The sequence below is a fragment of the Astatotilapia calliptera genome, chromosome 6 (genome assembly GCF_964374335.1).
Source record: "Astatotilapia calliptera chromosome 6, fAstCal68.1, whole genome shotgun sequence".
NCBI lineage: Eukaryota > Metazoa > Chordata > Actinopteri > Cichliformes > Cichlidae > Astatotilapia > Astatotilapia calliptera.
This window is the reverse complement of record NC_137427.1, coordinates 18,920,702-18,947,531: the sequence shown is the minus strand read 5'-3', so window position 1 is coordinate 18,947,531 and position 26,830 is coordinate 18,920,702. Positions and strand designations below refer to the sequence as shown.

At 40.7% G+C, this 26,830-nt stretch overlaps 2 protein-coding genes and 1 long non-coding RNA gene across 6 annotated transcripts; 1 reads left to right on the top strand and 2 right to left on the bottom strand.

Annotated features, from left to right (window-relative positions):
- Nucleotides 1-200: 200 nt before the first annotated feature.
- On the bottom strand, nucleotides 201-6,036 carry tyrp1b (tyrosinase-related protein 1b). The gene is made up of 9 exons (XM_026170817.2): nucleotides 5,904-6,036; nucleotides 4,654-5,009; nucleotides 4,299-4,407; nucleotides 3,295-3,508; nucleotides 2,724-2,928; nucleotides 1,325-1,492; nucleotides 839-1,018; nucleotides 611-757; nucleotides 201-527 (listed from the first exon to the last, which is right to left on the bottom strand). The coding sequence occupies exons 1-9, from the start codon at nucleotides 5,915-5,917 to the stop codon at nucleotides 322-324; spliced, it is 1,599 nt and encodes a 532-aa protein (XP_026026602.2). The 5' UTR covers nucleotides 5,918-6,036; the 3' UTR covers nucleotides 201-321.
- A 315-nt stretch (nucleotides 6,037-6,351) lies between these two features.
- LOC113024112 (uncharacterized) lies at nucleotides 6,352-15,322 on the bottom strand. 4 transcript variants are annotated; one of them, XM_026170814.2, is made up of 6 exons: nucleotides 15,110-15,322; nucleotides 13,585-14,742; nucleotides 12,578-12,880; nucleotides 11,567-11,684; nucleotides 10,714-10,824; nucleotides 7,532-7,905 (listed from the first exon to the last, which is right to left on the bottom strand). In XM_026170814.2, the coding sequence occupies exons 1-6, from the start codon at nucleotides 15,156-15,158 to the stop codon at nucleotides 7,731-7,733; spliced, it is 1,914 nt and encodes a 637-aa protein (XP_026026599.2). In that variant the 5' UTR covers nucleotides 15,159-15,322; the 3' UTR covers nucleotides 7,532-7,730. The 4 variants fall into 4 exon arrangements, with proteins under 4 accessions (XP_026026601.2, XP_026026599.2, XP_080159027.1 ...); XM_080302901.1 differs by having other exon boundaries at nucleotides 10,714-10,821; nucleotides 15,110-15,319; XM_080302902.1 differs by having other exon boundaries at nucleotides 12,578-12,685; nucleotides 15,110-15,319.
- Nucleotides 9,509-12,891, top strand: LOC113024114 (uncharacterized). The gene is made up of 3 exons (XR_003272635.2): nucleotides 9,509-9,622; nucleotides 10,654-10,701; nucleotides 12,756-12,891. It is a non-coding gene; the product is annotated as an uncharacterized LOC113024114 (long non-coding RNA).
- Nucleotides 15,323-26,830: the final 11,508 nt, after the last annotated feature.

The following is a 26,830-nucleotide window of genomic DNA, read 5'->3' as shown; positions in this document are numbered from 1 at the left end:
TAGTGTAGCTCTGACATGTAGCTTTGGAAGGTTCAGTCCCAGTAGCTGCTCCTATGCTTGCTGTGTACTTATCTGAGCACTGGATATCAGCTCTTGCAGTTATTATAATCTTGGCTGCAGTCTGAAAATCTACTGGATGTGCTCAACAAAAGATCCGCCAGACCCTCTCCGCTTTTCAATTCATAAATGCAGACACACAATTATGCCTGGGCTCAAAACCAGTTCACCTTTATTAGAAGAAATGGAGGAATAATTAAAAAAAGGAAAACAAGGCAAATTTATGTATGTAAATGTTGGGTCCTCTCAAGATGATCAAAAATGTTAGACAACGGACTGTGATTTGTCCAGCCTGCGGTCTTCCTCTGAGTAGCGTCGGTAAGTTTCTGCCAACAGCGGCTCCAGGGCCTCGGCAGAGCTGTAAGAGTGAGAACGCATGGCGCAGGCTATGACGATACCAACCACCACCACAACCAGCACTGCAGCAATAACGGCTACGCTGATGATCTCAGAGAGAGTGAAGGTACGAGCTATGAGGGAAAAGAGCGGACGGTTATGAGCAATTCCTGGATTTTGTGGATCTGCACATGCTTACACGTTCTCTGCTTCTCACCCGGCCACTGGACCTCATATGAGTATCCCAGGTTTTCTGGGGCAGGCACAAACATCTCAGCATTGGTGACAGGCGGCCAGAAAGGAACCATGTTGAACCTGCGGTTGTGCCCAATGGGAGCGTTCTCATCGGGGTAAACAGTGTCACCTGAGAGAGTGAAGAATATGTCAATCCATCCATTCATTCTCCAAAGTGAATTTTGTTGTTTGAATATTCGCAAAGGTGTACCCGGTTGATGCCTGCGGAGCCACTCGTCAAAGACTGCATCGGTAAAGGTGTGAAGCAAGACAAAGATGGGATCATTGGGCGACAGGTGAGTCTGTCCACCCGTCCCGTTGAGGAAGAGGTGGGCCAGATTGTGAAGACTGCGGATCACTGGGTCGTACATCCCCTGGGGGGCGCTGTAGCCTTGAAATTATGGAACAAAAAAGGAGAGAAAAAAGGAAAACGTTTAATGAAGACTCTGATTTACCAAAATTAGGAACAACAAATGTTGTGTTGGAGCTAACCATATGTGCATGTGGGTGGAGGATTGAGTGAGTGTTTTTCTGGCTTTGTGTTTCATCTATACACTCACACAGTATTCAGCAGCTTTATTTTCTGAGCTGAGCCCAAGTGAAACTGAATATTTCCTTGGATTGGGTTGATGGGAGAATGCTAAATCTCAACTACTGCTTTGGCTCTAACCTATGAGTCATGTTGAATGTGGATCACCTTCGATGGTGTTCCTGAAGCTCTCGGAGGAGGTGGAGTAGTAAGGAGGGGTATCAAAGGTGTTGATCTCCAGACAGTCCAGCACATCTTTGGGCTCCGGCAGCCTCTGCACCATGGGCCGCGCCACGTTGCCTGCTGGGTTCCTCCTGATGGGACTGCTCTCTGTGCCTTGGAGATGAAGAAAGGACTCAATAAAACTAGGTTGAGTGAAATATAATTAGTTTAAAATAATAAAGACAACTTCTGATTACTGGCACACTAAGACCTAAGATCAGGCACAAGCCAGAGGTCCCTACAGATATGGATTGATTGAAAATGTATTATTTAACCACCTTCTAACTCTGTGTGGGAGACTCTACTAGTTTGATCAGCCTTAAACATGACAGGATGGCAGTTTTCTTTTTTAATTATTCAATAAAAGTCAACAGTAGTGAGTGGGAGCTTTGTGACTGAACAGAAGTTTTTTTTTTCTTTTTTTGTCTCTCTTGCATGTATGATGTCTTTCTCTTTTTTCAGGCTTTCTCTCCTACACACAAGCACATAAACAGAAGGCTACATAACCGAGTTGTCTGTCTGTTTGAAGATTATTCCCTCAGATCAAAGGAACCAGTAGACTGTTAGATTCCTGTCTTCAACAAGCGCATGCACAAATGAGGCAACCCCCTTAACCCATTTAAGGAGATGTTGCTTGTTGACGCAGGAAATACCAGGCCTGTCATGACTCTCTGGGGGGAATAACAAGATAGATCACTCACATGTTGGCCACTCACGTGTTCAACCTGTTACCAAACACTTTTTTTTCTTATGACCTCTTTTTATAAGTTTGTTGTTGAGGCTCCACGGGGAAAGATGATTGCCTATTCCGAATGAAAACCAAATCCTTTATAAATTAGGTGCATTTGAACACTGAAAGAAAGGTAGTGAATTAGGCTTGTAATCTGGTGCCAGTACGGAATGAGAGCCAATCCCTGCAAATCTGATCACCTAAAGTCTAGGTTACGCAGTGTTATCTTAATACTGAATAACAATTCTCTTATTCTAGGTTAAATCTTGTGACCAATCAGGAATTAACACTGAAAAACTAGGCTGATTGAATAAAAACAAAAAAATCTTTCAAACCGCAGTATTTAGAGATGCAGTGTGTAGTACTCCAGTTACACACGGCAACAGAGAAGGCGATGTTTAACAACTAGAGCAGTTTCAAACAAACTGAAGTAATAGCGAGCAATATCGAATTTAGCACAACAGCTGTGAGCTATTATTTATAGCAGCCTATGTTCTACATGCTCTCTTTATGAGCTCTTTGCCCTCTTTTCTGATGCAGCTGAGACGATGCTGTATGTCAGCAGCGCTCGGCTGCACGGCGAGGTATAGTGTGTGTTTCCGTGACTGTCTTTACTGTTGCAGATGGTGCCCAGAGTGTCGTAGTCATCCACACTCTCGCAGATGACCCTCCACTGTGAGAACACAGAGTTGGGGCTGATGGAGCTCATATCAAATGTGCTCCTGGCTCCCAGCAGGTCATCTGTGCAGATGTCGCATTCGCTGCCTCCAATGGCGAAGTTCCAGTAGGGCAGGGCAAAGGTGGGGTTGCCCAGCATGTCCTGTGAAGATCGAACAGGGGAAGGAGGCAGGTGTTCAGGGAAGGACTGTCTGTAAACAAACTGCTTTCTTGAATTGTTTATTAGAAAAATATGCAGGTTGGTCCTTTTTCTTTTTGTCCTTTATGCGCCCTATTTTTTTGTCCCCTTCCTATGTATTCCTGCTTTTGTTTTGCCTTTTTTATTTCCTCCTTGCATTAACCCATTCTCCTTCCGGCTAGCTTTTCACTCAGTGTCAGATCTTTTATTTTTCCATCACCACTCCTCCTATCCTAACCTCCTCATCCATTTCTTTATCAGCCCAGAAGCTTGCTGTCTCTCCTCTTTTCCACTACCACCCCTCTTTCTCCCTGCCTTCTCTCTGCTCACCTGCATGTCTCTCTCCAGTTGCAGCAGATGAAAACGATGCCAGGTGACAAAACCTGGGCCCTCGTGGGAGAAGTCTACACCTCCAAAGCTGGTCTGGCCTGGCCCCAGGTACGTCTTACTGACAGAGTAGTAGTGACTCCAAACAAAGTAATTATAAATGGTGATGTTCTCAAACTGTGGGGTGTTGCCATCAGGCCCAAACAACTCCTGGTACCTAAAGATAAAGGATGAATGTCACGTTGTATTTTTTCCTCCACATTGCCCTGCCTGAATCCTCCAAATTCACCCTGATTGATTTGAAGTAAGAGAATGCGTGGCCTTAGATGAACTATGCATGTGTTAAATGCTCTGCTGTTGCATAAAGCTTTGTAATCTTAGTAGCTCTACAAAGTGTTTTTCACAATTTTGTTTTCACTGATCCATTCAAACACGGCTTCAGAACTTGGGGATGGTACTGGTGAATAACTCACTAATGGATATATAGATATTAATACATATTTTATTCTCTGTAGCTGCAATGCATTATGTGGCATGTAACTAAGAATCTTGAGCATGACCATTAATAACAAGGGGAATTTTAATTGTCTGATCCAGAGGTTAAGAGATTTTCTTTGAGCTGCAGTCAAGAATGGCTTCAAAAATTAACCAATTGCAGTCCTCAGCTGATTTAGAAGGAGGTTATTCACAGATTCAGAAGACTGTAATTCCCTTTACTTGTGCCAAAAGTGATCATTTGCTCAACTTTCTACAGCTTTTAAAGAAAGCTGCCATGAGAAATCCTCTGATTTTACAAATAATTTCAAAAACACAGCATGTGGCTCAGCCACAGATACTGCACATATATTTCTTTCAACCGACTCAGCTGAGTCTGAGCGTGCAGGTCCTTGGGCAAAACATACTGTGTTTAGAATCACTGTTGACCAGAGAATTACAAGGTAAAAATCAACCCTTTAAAATCATCTAATTGTATTCAGCTTGATTATCATGTTATTTTTTCAATATACCGTCTTGTACAGATGACGAGGTCAGGGTGGACAGTCCTCTTAGCTTGATCCAGAGCATTTACAAACGCCTGCTTCTCAGCTGTGCTCATCTGCATGATGTTTCTCCTTACTGGGGAGAAGTTAATGGGGTGAAGAGAGAGAATGAAGTGTTGTTAAAGTGTGGGGGAAACGAAGGAAGAGTAGAGAAAAGAAAGTGCTATTAAAAATTAACACTTTTTTCCTGCTCCTAGCAATAAATGCTGCCTTCATTCCCCAGGCTGATGTAGACCTGTGAAATCTTGAAGGACACGGTAGAAGATAGAAATTTTAAGTCGTCGTGAATTTTTAGGTCGTAAAAAAGCATCTGCTCTCTTACCCACAGAGATCCTCTGATCACAGTTTGGTCCAGTTAGCCCGTGTCTGCATCGCCCACAGTTGTAGCCGGTGAAATTCCCATTACACCGGCAAGTGCGATTGAAGAATCTCAGCGGCCACCTCTCTCTGTCATCGCGCCCGGCATAAGGGTACTGAGGTCCATGGCGCCGACTGTCAGCCTCAATGGTCACACACTGGCCTCTTCCTGTGCTGGAGCCACACTCGTCTCCTGCTACCCCTGCAGGGGATGGGCAGCACTGGCCGCTCTGCAGCCCCTCAGGAGTGACACACTCCCTCGGGAACTGGGCCAAGGTGAGCGTGGCACACAAGGTCCCCACCAAACCCACACTCCACAAGCTGATAAAGTAGAGAATGAGGTGAAGTAAGGAGTTTTTTAGGGCCATGCAGTAATTTAGATGTGAGAACAAGGTTGGAACAAAGTGCGTGGAAATCTTTTACATGTTGAGAATTGCTGTTATACAGGCCTCCTTCTTTTTGAAAGGACTTGTCTTGTTCACGGTTGTGAAGGACCAGTGACCGTCGCAGAACACATTTAGCAAGATGAAGATTAAAAAAAAAACATCCCCACATACACGCCACATCCACTGAAATTAAGCTCTAGAACAACTTACTCAGTACGTGTTCTCTTGTTAAAGCCAATTGTCTTAACATTATTCCAAAACTTCAGTTCTTACACATCCCTGCAGGCAGCACAAGTCATTATTTATAATTCACAAAGCCATTAGCTTTCAACTCTTACAAGTTCAGAAATGCTTTCAACAATAGACAGCAGGCAATGATTTGCTTGAACCTTTTTTCTTTTTTCTTCCTTTTTTTTGCAGTTAGATTTGCATGCCTTTTGTGCCTTTTGAAGTTTGTTGATTAGAAATGAATGAAGGAGTGGCTAATAATTTGTAATTATTATGAGCAATTATTTAACAACAAAACAGCACCTAAGAAATGTTACCAATATAAAAGGGGGAATAGCTCCACATGTTTGAGCATATTACAAATATTTGAATGCACGACTTAACTAGTCGGCATCACCTGCTGGGTTCTGTGAAAATCTGCTCTGTAACATCATATGAGACAAAACTTCACTTCATCTGCAAAGATGTAGCGCATTAGTCCAATATGCACTTTTAATTTGTAAAGGCGCTAAAGCAGTCAGTCATACCGCCGAGTTGTATGACTTTTTGGATTCTACAGTTCATTTGGTGAAAAAGGAATCAGTATCATTTGTTCCCCTACCTCTGACTGTACATGCTGCTCCTCTGTTTGCAGAACTGAAGTCCCCCCCAAGAATCAGCCCGTTGCCCTTCTCTGTCTTAAATAGCTATTGAGCACATGAGCAGGCCTTTGTGGAGCTTGTGCAAGGAGAAACACACACACACACACACACATACCGTACACACGTGTACACTTGAGGGTACTTGAGTTTTTTCAAAAACTCATTCATGAACCTTGTGATCATGGACCAAATGACGCCAGACTGTGGATACTCACACAAATATTTGATGACATTCATGCTGAAGTCTTACAAGAGAAAATTTCTGGGGTTTTAGCCAAGTTCTACATTTATGTAAATCATGTACGTAAGTAGAAGTTAGTTCCATAATTTTGTTTTGTTTTTGTTTGTTTTCACTTTGTTTCTGTACACTCCAAAAGACGATTTTCAAATTAAGCAATCAAGACATGATTGAGTACAGACTGTTAGCTTTAATTCCAGCAGTTTTACAGTATTTTTACACTAGCACTTTAGGAGATGCAGCAAATTTTATGCACAGTCCCTCGTTTTCAAAGGCTTAAAAATAATTGGACAATTGACTGACAAGCGGTTTCATGGTGACACGAGGCCTGGTCGCTTGTTGTTATTTCATGATAAATGAAGCAAACATAATATCTGAAGTTGATTCAAAGTCCTAAGTTTGTATTTTTGTCACTTTTCTCTGTAGACAAGGATGTACTTATCACTCTGAAAAAAATCTAAATAAATCTAACAGAGAGACAGCAAAAACTTTAGGAGTGGCCAAATCAACAATCTGGTGCATTCTAAAAAGGATTTCTGCATTTGCCAACACAGCTAACCCAAGAGGCCTGAAAGACCATGCATAAAGTGGATGATGACAGAATTATTTCAACTGTTAAGAAAAACAACTTAAAAAAATCTAACCAAGCTGGGAACACTCTCAAAATATTAGTGATATCATTGTTAACGTCTACAAACATGAAACGCAGAGGGTTTACAACAAGGTTCAAACCACCGGTTACACTCAAGAACATGAAGGTCAGATGAGTGTTTTTTAGAAATCCTCTGAAAGAGCCTGCACAGTTCTGAGAAAAAAAAGGTCAGATGATAAACTTGCAGAAGAATGACGGGAAGAGAAAATTATGATAGGGGCAGGGTTGTGGTGTGTGGTGGCCAGTGGAACTCGGCACTGGAGTTTATGGATCTAGTTGCTTCTTTGGACACTTAATTTTGTTCTACTCAAAGCAAAACTTATAATACACAAGTCAAGACTGACGCAGAATAAAAAACAAATCCATTTTTTAAAAATCGTTTTACATTTTAAAGACTTTTCAGATGAGGCACTTCATGTTGCAGCCAGCATTCTCAGACTTCAGACTTGCTGATAAAATGGGATGATTGCTCGTGGCAGTTCAGCAGCTTTGTACAGCATGAGCGATGTGGCCACTTTGAAAACCATTGCTCAACAATTCCAGTGCAGCCTAAAGTGTTTATAGACATCAAACTACTAGACAGCAGTAGATACATAAAAGGTTTATCACATTTGCACACTTGCACATGTACACAGTATTTTCAAACACACGTTTCTCTGTTCACTCAGTCACACAGTCATATATTCCAAAATCCAAAATTGTTAGGCTTTTTTTTATTTTATTTACACATGCAAAAACACAAATAAAGTCATATGCACTAAGTGTAAGATGATTATACAGTAGTTAATACACTTGGGAATGTGAGACAGTCACTACTGGGTTTGGTTAGAGTATGAAATTTTTGTGCTCACTGAGCTTAATTTAGATATAGCATGAATGAGGAAACAGTTGGACCCCCTAGAGAAAGGAAGTCCTGAGGTCTTGTGAGGAATTTGGTCCTGGTCCAATATTGGCCCACTCATCTGTAGAGCTGGGTGGGAGGTCTGACATAGCTATTGCATGCTCATCTCCTTGCTGGTCATTTATTTTGGCCAGGGTTGAAGCCATATTAGCTGGGTCAACTGCAGCCATCCTGGTGGAAAGGACAAAAGAGCAGTTGGCAGTGATTAGACCAGTTGAAACAGGAAAAAAGGAGAAAATATACAGCCGTCTGATAACAGGAACAACTCACATTGTTGTACAATGGTATAATATTAGGTTAGTGCTAGCAGGAAAATGGGATAAATTTCACACAAATGAGAAAATCTATTTTGCTTCACGCAAAAACAAAGACAGGCACCTTTCAAGCGATGAAATCGGAACACACTTTCAAATGGCTTGTTCGTAATGGTTGTCAAACTGCTGTTAAGTATGCCGCTCTAAGCGAATGCTAATATTCTCACTGGAAGGTCTGTTTATTTAATGATTTCCACACCAGATGGAGAAGCTTACAAACTGTGCTGAAATGAGATACCTGGGAGCTAATGACACACCTAGATACAAACAGATCACTTGACATTATTGAATAATTGCAGGGGATACCGTCCTGGCTGAAATTTTTAATACGTCCTAGTAGACTACCCCTCAAGGGCAACAATGCGGATGTCCTAAGAGCATTTCCATTATGTTGCCTGGGTGCTGAATATTTGCACGTTACCCAGAATGCCTGATGAGTTTAATGTTCACACAGCTGCTTTGGGTTTTGTGTTGGGCTCGGGTGAGGTTTACGTTGGTTATTGTCAAATGGATATTAAGACATTTCTGTCCTCTTGTCTCTGACTTTCAAGGTGATGTGCATCATGCATTCAAGTGTGGCAGGCAAACATTCAATATGGATGGGAAGACTTAATAAGAGAGTGGGGCCTGTTAGGCCGAAATAGCTAGGCTAAAGGTGATCGTGTTGAAACTACCAGTCACTCAGATAGGAGCTGGATTTGGGTTACAGTTTAAAGCTCACTGAAAAATAATTTTAGAGCACTGTGGAGTTTTTTGTTTGTTTGTTTTTGTTTTTTGTTGAGCTGTTTGCTTGAAGTTCCAAGGATAATGAAGTACGATCTTTTTTCTGCGGCTATGATTTCAGCCAAGCACCCACTGAATTGTGCGTCAAAGACAGATGCCGTCCTTTCAAGTGAAACCTCATGGACACCAAGTTCAATGCAATACCAAAGACTTTGTGCCAGCATCTTTTGTTCAGGTACAGTTGTTTACAGCCACCTTGACTCTTGAAATACTTTTTTTGGGGGAAACATTTATTGCTAAAGAGTTTAAAAACCAAAAAAGTATTTAAAAAGCAAATTTTGTTTTCTATTAACAGGAATTTAGGTTCTTCTGATGACGACTGGATTGTCACTGCTGCTGCAAAGTCTCTTAACAAGGACACATTTCAAAATTACTGTGTCGACTGTTTAATAATTCAGTGTTGCTTTGTTATTGTCTGTGCAAGGCAGGCATCACATTTCTACTTGTGTCTTATACACATTCACTCGCTGAAGCAACACACAAATACACAGACTCTCAATCTCTAAAATCTCTGAATTTTTAGTATTTTTTGTTTACAGTTGATTGTCACCACATGCATATTTTTCACATGGTCTCTCACTGCAAGCACACAACTGTAGCTTAATTACTGAGCCAAGCCCACCGGTCTGATTAGCAAAAGCAGTGGTATTAGCCAGTAATGCTCTTGGTTCACGGGACTCACATTCTCATGTGACATTTTGAGCAGAATCCCGGGGCTATTACACTATAAAAGCGCCAAGAGGGAATCAGCTGAGAAGCACACAACTGGTGGCTCCTGACCTCCTATGCAGGTCAGTACATGATATTTAGGCAGGTCACAATGGAAAAGTAAGTAAGTGTAGCTGAGGAAAGAAATCAGTGAAATCTTGTATCTTGTAATCTGTGATGAAGCCTAGCGAAGGCTGCCAATAAAATTTAAGCTTTGTTGCATTCGATTATTTTTAAAGTTTAAAGTTAAGATTCCATTTTAATTCCGCATCTGTGAAGGTTGTTTGCACCTTCTGCTTGCTTGTCAGTCCTAAAATAGTTTAAGAGATGTCACTTTGTATAAATGCACAGCTCAAAAAAGTTAAGGGATCACTTAATGCATGCCATGTCCATGGAGTCTGGTCAGTAGCCCACTGGAGATCATTTTGTAGGGCTCTTGCAGTGGTCCTATCATGCAAAAGAGCTGATACCAGTCATGCTACTGGGTCGAAGCCCTGCAAAGCTGTTCTTGTGTAATGGTCAGTATCTCTTTCTCAGTTCTGAGACTGTACAGGGAGACACAGTGAACCTTCTTATGGTGGAAAGCATGGATGTGTCCTGAATTGACTGCTGGTACTGTCTCATGTTACTAGCAGTAACAAGGACACTAACAAATAGAAAAACTAGGAAAAAGGGAGGAGGGGGGGGTAAGAAAACCATTCTGTTTTTAGGGAGTCTTGTTATTGCCTCTGCAGTACGCCTGTTGTCATTTTCATTTGCACCAAAGCAAGTGAATTGGATTCACAATGGTTTATGATTTCTAACAAGACAGATTGATGTCCCTGAAGTTTAACTGGCTCTGTGTTATACTGTGAAAAGGAAGCATTACCTTAATTTTCTTTTGAGCAGTGTAAGAAAAAATAAAAAGGTTGGGAAGAGAGAAAAAGGCCAGGCTTAAAGAAGAATGTGAACACTGTATATTAAATGTTTTGAATGCGACTTTGCAGTCAGCAGATCTCAAGTCAAATAAACACCTGTGGAAGATTGTGTGTTAGGTTGTGTTAGATTGCAAAATGACACAATTCTGGCAGCATTTTATGACTCTTAATGTTGTCCCTTTCCTTTATTTTTGCAGATACTCTCATGTGTGCTGTACGCATCTATAACACTGCAAGAAACACTGGTGAGAACATACTGTTGAGGGTCACCATTGCCCGCAGGCAGTGTATCATCACTGTAGTCATCTCCTGTAGTTGCCTCTGGTTCAACACACTCTTCCTCACATGCACGCTGTCGGGGCAGGCTGCTGCACGCACACAAACACATAAACAATATCCCTTTATCACTATTATTGCTCTTCTTGCTTACTCTTGACCTTCTACAAATTAACTGCACGTTGCAATGAGTCATGTAGAGAAATAAAAAGTAGCCAAGTATATAACTGAAGCAAGACCATTCTCTTTTGTGAACAGAGGAGGAAATTCTGACCCAACACTGGATACAGTGGTCTGATTTCATCATGTATCAGTGTTGAAATGTTACCTTGAGCTCAGGCAACATCTAAAGCAATCATGTGCCAGTTCTGCTCTGAGTCCCATCTGTGATTGTAGCACTTTTGTTGTTACAGGTAGCAATCAAATGGTTTGTTTCGGATATCAGAGAAAAAGAAGTGGAAGGTGGCTGACACTAGTGCAAATGCAACAAATGTTAGTTGCATTCACGTTCACAAAAGTAATTAAAAAAGGAGGGGAGTCTGCTTTACAAATACTGAGTCAGACAGATATTCATGCAATGGTATTGTACAAATTTGTGTTGTAAAAGAAATGTACTCTAAAATGAGGCTGTTTGATGTGTCGTCTAACCTAATCAAAGCATAATAATGGAAGGCAGGCTTTAAAGGAATACTGCTGGCCAGAGATTAACAAGAAAAGCATTTTTGCTAACAAGCAAAGATTAGAGCTGTAATTTTAGGAACTCAGGGGCTATAAAAGAACTGTTTTGAATCAATGTTCCTGTAGATCAAGTACACAGAAGCTGGTGCAACTTACTTGTTTTTGTGACTACGTTTGACGATATAGATAATGATGACAGCAGTCTGCAAAACCAGGAAAACTGCAGCAGTAACAGCTCCGATTTTCCATGGTTCCAAGCCTAATTCAGTTGATTCTAAACAGATACAATAAGGCAGAGAGAGATAAATTGCAGGGCAGAGCAGGTGGAAGCATTAGATTTAATACAAAGTTTGACATACTTGTGGCTGATGGGCAGCCACAAGTATGTCAAAGTGTCCAGCAAATGTACAAACAGGAAGCTCTTATATGGATATGTGCAGTCTAATTATACATGATGGTTTTTCATAGAAGAAAAGACCTTTTGTTTTTTGCCACCGCTACGTCATTTTAAACAATCTGCCAGTAAAATTGTGCCAGCCCAAACTGGCATGTGTCTAATGGCACTGGCTCCTACAAAAAATATGAAGCAAATACAAGAGGCAGAAAACAGCATGTTGTAGCCTGTGTGACAGGAGGGTCCAAACTTTCTGGTCTTCCCCCACCAGTTAGGGTATAGTTAGCCTGCACAATTGCTCAGTGGAATGGAAAAACATCAAGCTGGCCATCTGCATATTTTGCTGGCAGAATCATGATAATGATCTGTTTTCTTCTTCTTTATTCTGCCCAAGTTTTTAATGTGGAAAAAAACAAATCTCCTGTTGAATATTTCCCAAACTATTTATAGCCTAGGATGTGTTTCTAAAAGTGTTTGAGAACTACAGCAAATCTAATATATGACTTTTGGAGGGAAAAGTTACAGCTGCTATTGTAAGACTGCTGTAAAAAAAAAAAAAAACACACACACACACACACACACACACACACACACACACACACACACACACACACACACACACACACACACAGACAAAAAGGTGCAACAAAGCCTAGAGTGGTCAGTCCCAGGGCAAACGCAAAGACCACATTGCAATCACCAATCAATCTACCATGCATGTCTTTGGGCTATGTAAAATACATAGTTATCTATACTGTAAGTTTAGCTTTTACCTGGATCTTTAACTAGCTCATTGGTCTCCCCCAATGCCTCTCCTTCAGTCCTCGGGTGTTCGGCTAGATCATCATTCATAAAATTATCCAGTGTAGGATGGGCATCAGCTGGGTCATACAGGGAAAGGTCATTGGTCGGGGTGATGATCTCATTGCTGTTAAATTTCTCATCATCTAGGTTTCTTTCTTCAGTCTCCACATCAATGAGGAATAAATCCACAGTGGAAGCCTGGTTCTCAGAGCTCTGCAATATGGTGGTTTCAGCACCACCATCAGGTTCTGGGCCAGAGATCCCCACCACATCTAGAAGTGAGGTTTAGTATGTGACACACACATGAAAATGAAGAGTAGAGGCCTAGACTAAGGTTTTGTTAAGTGGAGCAGTGGAATGTAGAATAAAGTACAGATGTGCCATAGCTAAAAGACCCTGGTGGGTCGTGATTTGTATGCATTTGTAGCAGAAAGTGTCTTTTCTTTTTTGCATAGGTCTCAATGACCAATGACCGTAGAGGAATGGAGGATTAAACTGGTAAAGGATTCATGTTTGTATCAATGTACTCAGAGTAGAAATGTCAGATTTTCTGAGCAAACAGAGCAGGACTAGCCAGTGTTAAATATTCTTATTTACATTATAGGGGTTTTCGGACATAGTCTAGTAACCAGCCTTTTTTGTTGCACTAAAAGCTGTTATAGTCCTAATTTAAGGTCTTTAAGTATGTTATGATGCACACAATGCAATGCTCAACCAAATCTGCTGAGTCTTATGCAAATGCAATTTTAAAGACCATGGCAGTTTTAAGTTTTTGTGACCCAAATTATGAGCTGGTTCTAGATATTCTGCATTTCAGATATTTAACAGAGACAGATGAACTAAGATTAAAGTTAATATGACAGATAAAACTTACTCTGTCTAAAAGATGAAAGATTATAGACTGAAACCTTATTTCTTAGTGTAGGTTACACTTCAGTTCCTGTGCATTTTCTACATTTTTGCAACTCCACCTCACCTTGATCCTTTTTTGTACTGTCAATTGAAGTCTCCGAAGCAAGCTGCTCCTCTTCTGCTTCTTCTTTTTGGCCATCTCTTTTATTCACGAGCACCACTGATTTCCTCTTGATCACACTCTCTCCATCTCTGTCATCTACTTTTGCTTCCCCCACAGTTGTACCTCCTAATTCTACCTCTACTGAAGCTCCTTCCTCCACTAAATGACCTTGTTCTTGTTTTTCTTCTGGTCCATCTGGCTCTTTAGCTATGTTTACATCTTCCTCCTCAAGTATTGGCTCTCTGACTGCAGTTTGTGTGGCTTCTATCTGATAATTGTCCAAAAGCAGCGCTATTGTCTCACCTGCTGTTTTGTCTAGCCAAGTTTCTTTCTTATCTCCTATTTGTTCCACATCAGCCTCTCCAAGATTGAGTTCAGGCTCTCTGTGTACTGCCACCTCCTCAACATCCAGAGTTTCCTTTGTCTCCTGTATTTCTGTTAGTGTTGCACCTTTTTCTTCTGACAGCACAGCCTGATCTTTGTTGTCCTCCTGAACTTTTGCCATTACAGCTGAATCCTCTCCTGTCTCGTCTAAAGTGGCTCCAACTCCTTCTACAACCTCCTCACTGAATTCAGTTCCTAGAGTCTCATCAATAACCCTCACAGTGTCTGCTTCTCTGACTCCAGTTTCTACACCTGCTGTGGTTTTCTCCACAGATCCAGCTGCTGTTTCATGCTCTTCCATGACAACTCCTCTATCAGTTACATCTTCAGATGCATCCACCCCTGCTTCATCCTGCTTCTCTTCAACACCAGCATCTTCTTCACTGATGCCCATATTTTCATCCTCCACTTTCTGCTCCAGCACTTCTGCCTCAAAGTCAGCTTCTTCCTCAGCTGCTTTCTGGACTGTGCCCGGATCCACTTTTGCATCACTCCCTCCATCCGCTTGTCCGAGAGCAACCTCCACCACCTTCTCCAGCAGTTGTTTCAGCACTTCCTCTGTCCTACGACCCTCCACTTGCTCTGAGGCTTCCTGCACAGCTTGCTGCACCTCCTTCAGGCTAGGAGGGGACAGTACTGCTGGTGCCACCCCTGCAGAGGTTAACTCTGGTTCCTGTGGTGAGGTCCGTCCATAGTGGGTGCCCTCAGTGGAGGACTGGATAGACGTCATCAGACCTAAGGACACAGTGAACAAACGGGAATATAGTACGTTTAATGACATTTAATTTTTTTTTTGATAGTGATGAATATTGATAATTTAATATACCTAAGGACTAGTTACTACATCTTTGTATATAATATGCATGACATTTTCACATGTAATGAACATATAAAGTATATGTGGTAGCATTATCTCAGATTGCCAGTGAATCAAATCTAAACACATCTATTTATACTTGTTCCTTCACTTTGTCATACTATTATTTATTCATTTTGTAGATTATAGTTAATTAAACTAGTGGTTTGGAATCAGTAAGCAGTTGTGACTCGTTCATCAGAACATCTCTGTATACATAATCACACCTATCTACTACCTCCCTACCTTGTATTATTAAAACCACTAGGAATCCTTTCAAAGCGCAGTACTCCATGTGTACTCCAAATGTGTACTCCAAAGCAATCACAGTAATTTCCAGGAAGATCCTTTTAATGTCTTTTGTTTCTAGAAATCTTGCTCAAAATGCCAAGTGTGAGTGTGTACACCATCACAAGACATACACTGAGACTCCGGATGGTTGGACTGCAAATACCCAAATGGAGTGTGATCCCAGCAGGTGACGAAGAAATGAGGGAGGGTGGAAAACAAACATTGCCATGTTAAATATTGTCACCTCAAGGTTTCTCTGTACCACCAGGTGTCCCTATGGTGTCGTTAGATGAAGTAGCACCGCAGCGCTAAATGGTTTTGAGGCTCTTACAAGGGTTGTGGTGAAGCATGGACGGCATGTCACACACACAGTGAACTCTGGAGGAGCAATTATAAGGAGAGTGTGAGTGATGCAACCATTTAGGCCTGAAACAGTGCTAGAGAAAGCAGAGCTGAGTTGGAGCCCAAAAGACTACAAACAAAATTTCACAATATTTAAAAATATTTAATGAGTTAGTTTACAGAGTGAAAAAAATCCCTTATGTTACCAGGTTTTTTATTACATAAAGCATTTGTTTCTACTAAGATGCCCAGTTCTCTGTTATCAGTCCGATGTGCACAGCTAGGATGTCGAACAGCACAGTGATGCCTTATGGTTTCCTATTGTTGCATCTAGGGTGTTTCTATTCAGTCTCTTGATTGCATGATTAGTGTGGAAATCCAAGGAAATTGGAAGCAGGTGTTTCATTAATTGGGTTGTTTCTGTGAATGCACATAGTGTATGGCTAGAGGCAATGAAAAATCCCTAGGTGGGTTTTTTTTTATGCAGTTTATTTATATTCATGTCTAGGTTAGCATCACAGAGGCACTCCAAGAGCACCAAACACCCACTTGGATAGTTTTGTTTTTTATATGCATACAGTCATTGAAGTAAGCATGCATATCCATATTGTAAAAGTACAACAGCCGAATAAAGTAACCAAACATTGTTCTGTTACTACACCTAGTTTATCACATGCTACCTCCATATATCTAGGGCTGCTTAGGTTGTCCACCTCTATGTTACAGACAGCAATATCTCAGGACTTTTTGGATGGTTGGATGCATGTAAAGCTTGACTGTGGTGATCAACAGCCATTTGTGTCTTTCTATTCATGCATGCATCCTAATGACTTTGCTTGCCTCTGATGTTCTCTATTGACATTAGGAGATTCAGATTTATGTCTTTGAGTAAAGAGACAAATAATCTACAGTGACCAACTAATTTATCGGATGACCATCAAATTTTGCTAATGCTTGAATTTGTTCACTGTGCTTTGCAAACTATAAATGCAAAACGGTCAAACTTTCTGATTGTAGCATGCTGATGTCAGTGCCATAGCTCAAAAAACAGCACACAGCACTATGTCTGTGAAGTTTGTTAGTTTCAAACTGAGATCAATCATTAGTAAATAGTAATCTTAGCTGAAGAAATAAAACCAATGTACTGCCTAAGAAGACAGAAACATGACCAAAAAAAACCCCAGCAAATCCAAGTCAATGAGATTTTGATGAAGAAACCTTCTGCTGCTCTCTTGACCCAGTGAGAAGGGTCACCACAGCAGTTTTACACCAGATCTCCTTGCTTACACAACCCGAAAGGGGATTTGCATCTCTGGCTGGAATTGAACCAGCAACGTTTGCTTTCCAGGCAAATGTGTAAACACCACACTATGGAGCATATTCAGTGTGGTTTGGATTATATGACATCGTATGCACTTTCCATCTTTACACTTTAAAATAAGCTGAGTAATTTCATTAGCACAATTTATCGTCATGCTAGATTTTCGCTATCATCTCAACTTTGGTAGCATGACTAGAGCCATTCACTAAACATAAATACCTCTATTCATTCACCCCCACGTCAGTGTGTACTGGAATGTAACATTTTTTTTACCCCACCGCGACACAAGAACACACACCACCACCACCCCCATTCCTCGACCTCTGTAAGAAAAAGTAGTGCCTTTGATAGCTCATACCGTAGCTGCATTGTGATCTGCCTAATAATAGTAAGACTTCTGGGAAGCTTTAATGTATCTTGCTTTTCAATGAATCATCTGATCCTTACCAAAGGCTACACTGATTCTTTCACCACAGGACCAGCATGGCAAAATGATAAATTCCTGTCATCGAACCAGCAAGATTCCTTCATCTACAAGTTTATTATCTTTCAGACTCATCAGTCTATTGGTCTGTTCTGAGTTATGAAACCAAATATGGATATAATCATGTTTTTTTTTTTAAAAACAAAACAAAACATCATTTTATGATAAGAATGTGTCAGTGGAATTCTCTGTAGTTCTTTGTGTTGCTTTTGAAGCCACATGTAGTGCTGCGCAGTGCTCCCTGCTTCATTTTGATTTTCTTGACAATTCACTGCCAAATCTGCACTTCTGCATATTAAAGACACTCTGTGTCAAAACAAACCAGAGATAGAAACTGAGACTTGGTTGCTTCAGAGGAGCAACAAGACATAACTCAATTGTTTTGTTCTCTGCTTTCTTTGTTTAATGCTTTTAAAGTCTCTTCAACTTTTACTTTCTGATCTCGCTCGCTCTCATTCGTGACTCCAGGAGATTTGGTCTGAAAGGTTAATACAGTCACATGAGCTTCACACTGTGCTTTGTGCTACCAGGCAGTAGCACCTCATACTTAGCTTGTGACTAAGTCTGGGAGAGGGGGATTATTACCAAGATGCATACTGTATGCACCCTAACACATATGTCTGATAAGTTTGATGATAGCTTAAAATAAGACAAATAAATGTGGGCAAGACACAGGTGAAAGCAATCACCTAAAATCAAACCAAACGATGTAGAAAAGGATAACAAGCAAAAGCTAACTCACACATGAAACAGGAGGAACATAAACTTGTCTTACTAAACCACAAGAAAACCATGACAAGGCAGAAAATGAAATTAGATCTTTATTAATGTGAATGGTCAGTGACCCATAGTTGACACTGTCCCTATTTATGCAACGGATTTCCCCGAAGGTGAATAAAATAGACCTTATTCTATTATTTTATCTTATTCCTGTCATCTTACCAAAGGGAAACTCTAGAAAGTGCACAGCCTCTGAAGCTGCTCTGTGTTTAGGGCTGAGGGCAGCAGCACCTTGTGCAGTGCTGTGAGTGCATAAGAGCTGCTATCTGTATTTTGCATGTCAGTGTTGGAATTTCAGAGGCGGTCTCTATGAAGAAAGGGCAGTGGAGGTGAGGAAACCAACATTAGCCTCTACCTACACTAAAATGACCCATTTGTTAGCAGCAGAAGTACTAGAAAACAATCACTTTAAGCACATAGCACGCAGTTTTATGTGGTTCTATATTGTTGATTTGAACAGAAAAGACTTACAGATTTCAATCATTCACAGATGTATATTAATTTCGCATCAAAAACGTTAACAAAAATGCTCAAGAAGCTTTTTCTTTAAGAAAACAGTGTTTTAGGCTTGAGTCATTGACACTTAAAAAACCGATCAGAACATAAGGTCATTATTGTCAGGTCTACATTTTCAGATAGATGTAGCTCCACTCTAGGCTGTATCATTTTTATGCAAGAAAACAACAGCAGCACTGTAGACTCCCTAATGAGTGTCATGCACATAGAAGGAAAACAATGAATTTACTAGTTTTGAGACATTTGCCACATGTAGGCGATCCACGATCAATTTTTTTTAAATTTGTGTCTTTCTTTTGTGTGTGTGTGTGTGTGTGTGTGTGTGTGTGTGTGTGTGTGTGTGTGTGTGTGTGTGTGTGTGTGTGTGTGTGTGTGTGTGTGTGTGTTTTACAAATATTTTATGTCATTGTGGGAAAGGATTTGTCCTCCCTTATTTCCTGGAGTGATGCACTTCTTCAAAATATGTGGTCAGGGTCAAAGAAAATATTTTTCTAAAATGGAATGCACTTGCCCTTAAGCAGGTAGAATAACTGAAAACAATGAAGTGAAATGAAGACAAAAAACGAGCCCATGATTTTTCACAGTACTTCATTTATTACACCATTAAGCTACACAGTCTAAGCATGTAGTTGACTCCTGCATCATCTCTCCCAGCCCATGGAAGACAAACTAAACAACAAAGAAATGGATAACATGTGAAATGACTAGTATGAAATAAATCTGAATTGTTATATTATCAGAATATTTACAGTTGCTTTTGCATGTCATAAACGGTTCAAGTAAGTAACGTTAAAGTTGATCTTAAGTAGTAAAAAACACCAGTTATACAAAAGACAACAATATGCTGAACTTAAAAAGACTCAAGATGTTTGGGGAATGTAAGCTTTGATTTGCTTTCTTGTGTGAATATATTTTCCACATTACATCAGGGAATTCCCTGAAGCGGAGTGCCAGCAGGATCACACCGAGACTAGATGCTCATTCAGAGCAGGGCATCATGCTTGAATCATAGGTTAGTGTATCACAGGTTAGTCATAGTTAATCTTCCGTATGATTTTTCACTCGGTCTGGAAGTACTTACCATACCGAGTACAGATCTGGAGATAAACAAACATTTTGTCGTCTAAATAGAACAATGCTTTTGACTGACATTGCAGGGAATTGTTTGAATTTCTAAGTCATTCCCGACACAGGGAGGCGTTCCATTTCATCAAATCTTTTCCTCTTCTATCTTTTCTCTGCCTTTTCTCCATTCTCTCTCTCTCCGTCTCTTCCCTCTGTTTCGCTGTCTGTAGTTTCAGGAATTTTTCAAAAGGATGTTCACCAAATATCTAGGACATCTTTTTGGGTCACCATTAAAATGATCCTCCAAACTTGTAAAGCATGTGGGGAAGTTACCTTTTTTTTTCCTTTTTGCATATATGGAGATCTGAGCCTTCCTGCCGACACAAACAACAACAACATCAACCAGTACCAACAACAGAAATAATGTATGCTCTCATTATTATTCCTATTTAGAGTTCTAATTTATTCGGCCTTAGTGGGGAACAGCAGTTTCAAAGGAAAAACCATGAAGAGTGCCTTGTTGATAAGGCACGAAAGTTAAGTCAAATTATTCAGCCTTCCCCTCTGTTTTTTCCCCCTCTCGTTTTCTCTCACTCATGAAAACACAAGCACACACTCTACATGCACACATCACTCAGCATCCCCACTTCAAGCGGTGACAATTTACAATTAATTAGAGAATCCATATTTTCTTGCTTGTTTATGCTTTTGCAAACACTCTATGATCTGCAGCTCAAAGCAGAGCAGCGAAGACAGAAGCCCAAAACCTTCCCCCGTCAGCTCCATATGCTTGGAACGTGCTTTATCACCCAAAGATTGACAACCCAATATGAACTGCCAAATAAAACATCCCAGTCACTCCCCCTCATAAATGTACACCCAACAGCAGAGTAGAGCCCCACTAGTGATTAAGTCATCACTCATTTTGCTTTCATTTTCAATTGTTGTCTTATTTCTGAGAGGGGAATCTCTGACTGGAGCTCACTCGAATGTGGTTTACACTCCTGGTTAAGACATCTCACCCAAAGTGCTCACACATGTATCTTCAGTGCGAGCACTTTGGGTAAGAGAGAACTGCAGGGAGGAAGAGGGAGTTCATTTTCAACTGCTTTCAGCCAGTGCTCTCATATGCTCACACCATTGTCTGCCAACATACAACAGAGTTTCTTTCTCTTTCTGTGATGTTAAAAAAAGAAAAACAATACCTCCCTGCACACTTCTGCTTCTCCTTCTAAATGGAACACTTATATAAGGCACCATTGTGGATTACATAAATATCTCAAAGTTATCAATATTTCATCCTCTGTGCGTTTGATGTGTTTAGTAATTGGATATTTATGTTGTGGGCTTCCTCTCTCAAACTCCCCATTGCACTTTGGTATTTGTGCACATGCGTGTACGTATAGTACATCTCTAGCTGCACTGTATAGGTGTGTGTTTGTTTTCATGTATAATGCATGTGTGCGTCTGCATGCCAACATGCACCAGCAAGCATATATTTGTTGTTGTTGTTGTGTGTGGGCGTGTGCATGCGTGTTGTTTCCTCCTTTTGCTTTTGGAGTTTTCTTGGAAAGAAGGTTGACTTAGTGGTGAATTCATTGGAAAGAACAACTGCAAAGTGCGTGTGGGTACAGATGTTTGTGCATCTGTTTCTATGGCACTCTGAACTCTCTGTAATTTTAGACAGGTAAAGTCAAGGAGGCCACCCGGCAAGACAAAGCAAAGCCTGCGAGAGAGCGTGCCTCTCTCTCTATCTGTGTGTGTGTGTGTGTGTGTGTGTGTGCATGTGCGTGTGTGTGTATTTTGTTTTTTTCTGCTCACGGTGGGATGGTCAAGTAGAGGAGAGGACTGGGAGGTTTGTCTGTCTCACTGTGATGTCTCCCGGGGGCAGAGAAAGCTGGTTGTTCTTCTTTGATGAAGACAGAGAACAAGGACAGAAGAAAAAAAGGGGGAGGAGAAGAGGAGGAGAAGCACTAGCATGGGACTCCTTAGTGGGAACTTGAGTCTAATTAATGTTTCACAATCTTGACAGCTAATGTGACAAAAGAACTGTCTGTGTTTAGAAAGTATCTGACAAACCATTTAAGGACTGATCTAGGTACAGCGTAACACCGAGTGGTGGCTGGCAACCGAATGAAATATCAGAAGGAAAAGGGTGAGGGAGGAGCACTGTGCCGCGTTATTATGTGTGCAAGTAACGGCAGACGTATCTAGATGTAATTCCCTTTTGTCACCAAGCGAGGGAGCTGTTGGGTTTGATTTCAGATATCCCAAAGGAATAGCAGGACTAGCCTGCCAAGACAAAAAGGAAAAGAAAAAAAAACAGAGATGGGAACAGAGAAGGGAGGGAGGGAGAAACAGTGAGACAGAGAGGGAGAGGAAGCAAAAAGGAGACTGACTAGTACCTTCACAGTCCATTACATCACTGTTCTCTATGAGAATACTCCTCTCTAGCTTACGTCAGTGGGAAAGACTCCAATCACACTTCTGGTACAGGAGCAACACCTTCATCATGTCACAAATCCAGTCCTAGACTGCTGAAGCTACAGACCTAACAGTGGAGGAGATGTATGGCACACCTTCTATGCTTGTGAGATTTCGTGCTTTGGCATTCAAAATCCATAAAGATGTTAAGGATAGTGTCGCTTAAAGGACTGCATTAAGCGGGGTTGGTAAACATAAGAGCAAATGCAGCTCCTCATAGCTATTCTGGTGTTGACAGCTTTACTGCTCATCAGACTAACAGCACCTCTGCCCCACTGCTGATGTGCCTGCTTACCTGCCTGCCTCCTCAGCAGTTCAGCAAAAACTTGTCTCAAAGTACCAGAGAGAAGGGGAGAGGAAAAAAAGAGGCAGCACCAGAGTGCACAACTGAGAGTTGATATGCAAAGGGGAACGTGATGGCACATATAGGTATTATTATGAGCACAGGTGTGACACATACATGTAAATGTGGTTGGGGGATACAGCCCCCGTATGTGTGAGCTAATGATTCCAAACACTCTTCCTTTGTGAAAGGAGCTTAGTGCCTGGAGGTCCCAGATAACCTGTTTGTGTGTTTTTTGCTGTGGCTGCGGATATTCCGGTCTTATCATCAATCATTAGACTTTCTCACTGGCTGTTTGAATCAAGTTTACCCTGCTGTGAACACATTTAGTGTAACAGGATCTCTGTGTGTGTGTGTGTGTGTGTGTGTGTGTGTGTGTGTGTGTGTGTGTGTGTGTGTGTATGTGGGTTTGAGTGAGTGCGCACATGTGTGAAGGTCCTGCTGTGAACGCAAGTACAGCAGCACTCAGCACTCAGCACTGGACATCACAGCAGGCAGCACCTGAGAGAGATTGAGAAAGTGTGTGGATGCATGTGTGTGAGTGCGTGTGGTTGGAAAGGGCTGCTTTATGAAAAGGTGATGGGTGGGGAAAGAGGATAGGAGAAGGGAATGAGAGTGCATTCACCACTGAGAACCTAACAGAGCTGTGCGGTAATGCTTGAGTTACATATGGTGCATCGTTCCACAGGCACACATGAATACACATACACCTACAGTCTCAGTCCAGGTGCAGTGGCTGGTGTCTGCTTGTGATGAACCATCTACTCCCAGGCAAAAATAGGTCAGACAGCCTCAAGGCCTCTAGAGTAAGGAAAGCTGGCCCTTTCTGCAGCTCTGTCCACGTCATGCACGCTCCCACACACGTTACATCAGGATGCTCAAAGTGTAAATTATACTCAGCTTACAAGTATACAAAATTAACTTGCTCCCTCATTTGGATGCAAAATCCATAACTGCACTCATGCTGTCCTTGTGTCCTTTCACTGTCTCCATCACTGTCTCTGCAGCCGGATAAGGAATCCTCGTCATCTGCACACACACACACACGCACGCCTGTGTATATCAGCGTGCATTTACTATTTGCTTGCCACCTGTCAGGTCTAAATGTAAGTACAAATACAGTAAGTACTGTGACAATTTAATCACAAGGCAATACAAAACATATAAGCACAGCCCCTTACCTGTCAAGTACCTGTCACTGCTGCAAACATAATATTATTACTTATTAATATTCCAGTGGGAGAAGGATTTGTTGTGCTTAATTACAGACTTTTGGCTGAAATTGGCAGTTAAAAAATACAATTAACATAAAAATACTGTGTTATTATTAAACATGTTAAATAATACGTCACATCAGGAGACCTGGTTTGCAATGATTTGCATTAAAGATTGTGGTTATACAAACTAATGACACGTGTAAGTATACAATTTGCATGCAAGTATATGAGTGAAAAGAATCTAGCCATGCAAACTCGCAGTGGGGCAAACACTCCCATGCTTTGGAACAACCATTTAAACCTGACAGCCTACAGAATGGCTGAATGAAAATAAAACAATACAAAATGATAAAAATGTGACTTTCTTATCAGCATGTGTACTGATAAAGTAAAAAATCATGAAACCTGGAAGAAAACAACTCTTCTCGGTGTCAGGGTTCATATTTGAAAATACCCGTGAACAGACAAATTGCAAGTGTATCAAGTATAATATGTTGGTTGCAATCTTTTGTTTTTATCCTTATGTATTTTTGCATCCATCCATCCATTTTTTAACCATTAACTAGAAAGAGGTAGGGACAGATCGGCCTGGACAGGTCACCAGTCTATCACAAGCCTAACCTAGAGAGGCACTCTGGAATTAACAGCACTGACAATTAACAAAATAAGTTTTTATAAGCACTTAAATCAAACATGTTAATGTTAAAATATATTTATTGTTGTTTTTCTATAAACTTTGCAGTTGAAAAAAACAAAAAATCAAAATACAAAAATGAAGCACATTGTTGTTGGTGGTGTTGTTGCTTATTAAAATGCAAAATTATAGTTGTTTGCTTGCGTTCTTGAAGAGAAAAATGTATTTTTTTGGTTGAACATTGCGCTTGGTTAGTTTCCGACTTCTCTGAGAAGTCCAGTGTGCCGGCTCACCAATGGTAACCACTGCAACACATTATCATGCTTTCATGTAATTATCTTATCCAAAAATACATTTTTAACTTTAAGTCAATGACTTGTGGTTTTGTGGCAGTTTAAAATGATAATTTTAGAAACTTAACCCCTTAATTTCAAGTGTATCATATTTGATAGAAAAAGTTTTTGAGTTATTGTGACTTGTATATCATCCGTGGGAGTTTTAAAGACATTTTTAAGCAATAATAATAATAATAGTAATAGTAATAATAAAATTTATTGTTTTTTTTAATAATAAATTGCAAAAAAGGCAGATGTATCAAACATGATGCAAATTAAAAACATGCAATAATGCAAGAAACATTCCTTTTAAATGCTTGATGGTTCAAGCTTTAAAGGATTAAATTGTGATTTAATCACTACTTATACAGAAAACACCGATGTTCACCAAATTCAGCTTTTAATTTCAAAATAATCAACAACACTCTGTTTACACAAGAATTTCTGTAACACCCACATTTCGACCTGCTGAAAGAAGTCAGCGACATTAGTCAACAACAGTTATATCGTGGTTTTAATGTGGTGTCTACTGGTCCGACACAGGCAAACTAACACAAACGCACAGACAGTGCCAAACCCCCTCTCTTTCTTTCCCTAGTCTCTGTATCTGGAATTGGGATTAGCACTTCTGGGTGAGGTATGGGAATGAGGCTTACCTGCAAGTTGGAGCCTAGTGCTCAGTTCCTCAGCAGAAGAGAAGGAGATTAGCCCAGCACGTAAACATTCTGGGATTACTCACTACCAAGGATTAATGGATGCATGCATTTTATGTTATGAAATTTATATACTCTCAAAGCAAGGGCCTTCTCCCTTCATGTTCATGCTGCTTACTTGCACTGAGATTACCCCAGCAGAGAGGTGGGGTACTTAAAGCCTTTCCAGTGTGGAAACTAACGGCAGGAGGATTAGTCAGCAAATCTAAATCGACACATGACAAACCGCTGCGATATCGCTCCTCCGTTCCTTATTTGAGTTGTGCTATTTTGTTTACTCACAGGTTGTGCCCATGTCAGTCAGTTTGTGGCTATTTGTTTGTTAGAATCAATACTGCTATTTTTTATTCTGTTTACTTGTAAGTTCTGCCCAGTCAGTGAGTCGGTGGCTATTTGTTTGTCCAGAATCAATATTTTTGTTACATCCTCACCTGCTAAGCAAAGCAGCTGCCATCACCGGGAAAAGACCTTATGTAACCACTCATGGAGTCCGCCAAAATGAACAGATGAGTTACTGTAGACAAAAACATATTTGTGTTTACGTGTGTGTGTGTGTGTGTGTGTGTGTGTGTGTGTGTGTGTGTGTGTGTGTGTGTGTGTGTATATGCATGTGCTCGCATGCATATCGCCAAGGTTTGCTCTCATTTCTGCAAGAGCCAAATCAGGGAAGGGCAGTATTTCGATGTGCCTCATTTGAAGTACAACTTGGAAATGTAATTGGTCTCCCGACACACACAATTGCATACAAACACACATATGCTTGGTCTTTAACTTGCTCATTCTGTTTTCCATGCCTTTGAACCCATCAGAATGCATTAGCCAGAGAACAAAGACTGTGTACTTTGGGTGATGTTGATTAGTCAATTACACAACAGGGAGCATGATAAGAAAACTCTGGTGGATCTCATGAATATAATGCCTCATTATATCCTCTACCAACTGTTTCTCTTCAGAGGGTTTCCCATACTTTTACACAGTACAACCTGTGTTTGGATAGTAGTGTAAGTGTCAAGTTCATGCTTTATTTAAGCATGTAGTCCAACATCACAATTAACAAACTTGCCCCAGGCGGCTTTGCAATTAACAGTGTAGTAATATGACAGCACGGGCAAAAAGACTGACAAAATATAGGTAAATTATAAACATGTATGAAAGGTATAACCCGGACAGCAGCACCTTTCAATGCTCCTTAGTTGCATTATTATTATTATTATTATTATTAATCAAAACAAGGTTTCTCGCAATCAAATTCTCAAAGCATTATAATTGCTTACTGAAATTTCCTCTCGTAGGAGAAGAAGAAAGGAAATAGTTTCCTTTCTGCAACAGCGGCTCAGTCACAGCAACCTAATAAAATTGTACAATAAAATACAATATGAGCTCATCTTTCCTGCAAATCTGTTTTTGGTCCCTGGATACATATCTCTTGACTATCTGTCAAA

Excerpts from the sequence above, each read along its gene's own strand:
- tyrp1b (XM_026170817.2), bottom strand. Across the intron at positions 3,509-4,298 it reads CTCGTCATCTGTACAAGACG|GTACCAGGAGTTGTTTGGGC; the intron begins GTATATTGAAAA and ends CTTTATCTTTAG. Across the intron at positions 1,493-2,723 it reads TCTGGGCACCATCTGCAACA|GCACAGAGAGCAGTCCCATC; the intron begins GTAAAGACAGTC and ends TTCATCTCCAAG.
- LOC113024112 (XM_026170814.2), bottom strand. The coding sequence starts at position 15,158 with ATGGAGTACTGCGCTTTGAAAGGATTCCTAGTGGTTTTAATAATACAA. Across the intron at positions 14,743-15,109 it reads AGTGGTTTTAATAATACAAG|GTCTGATGACGTCTATCCAG; the intron begins GTAGGGAGGTAG and ends CTGTGTCCTTAG. Across the intron at positions 11,685-12,577 it reads TGAGCTAGTTAAAGATCCAG|AATCAACTGAATTAGGCTTG; the intron begins GTAAAAGCTAAA and ends GTATCTGTTTAG.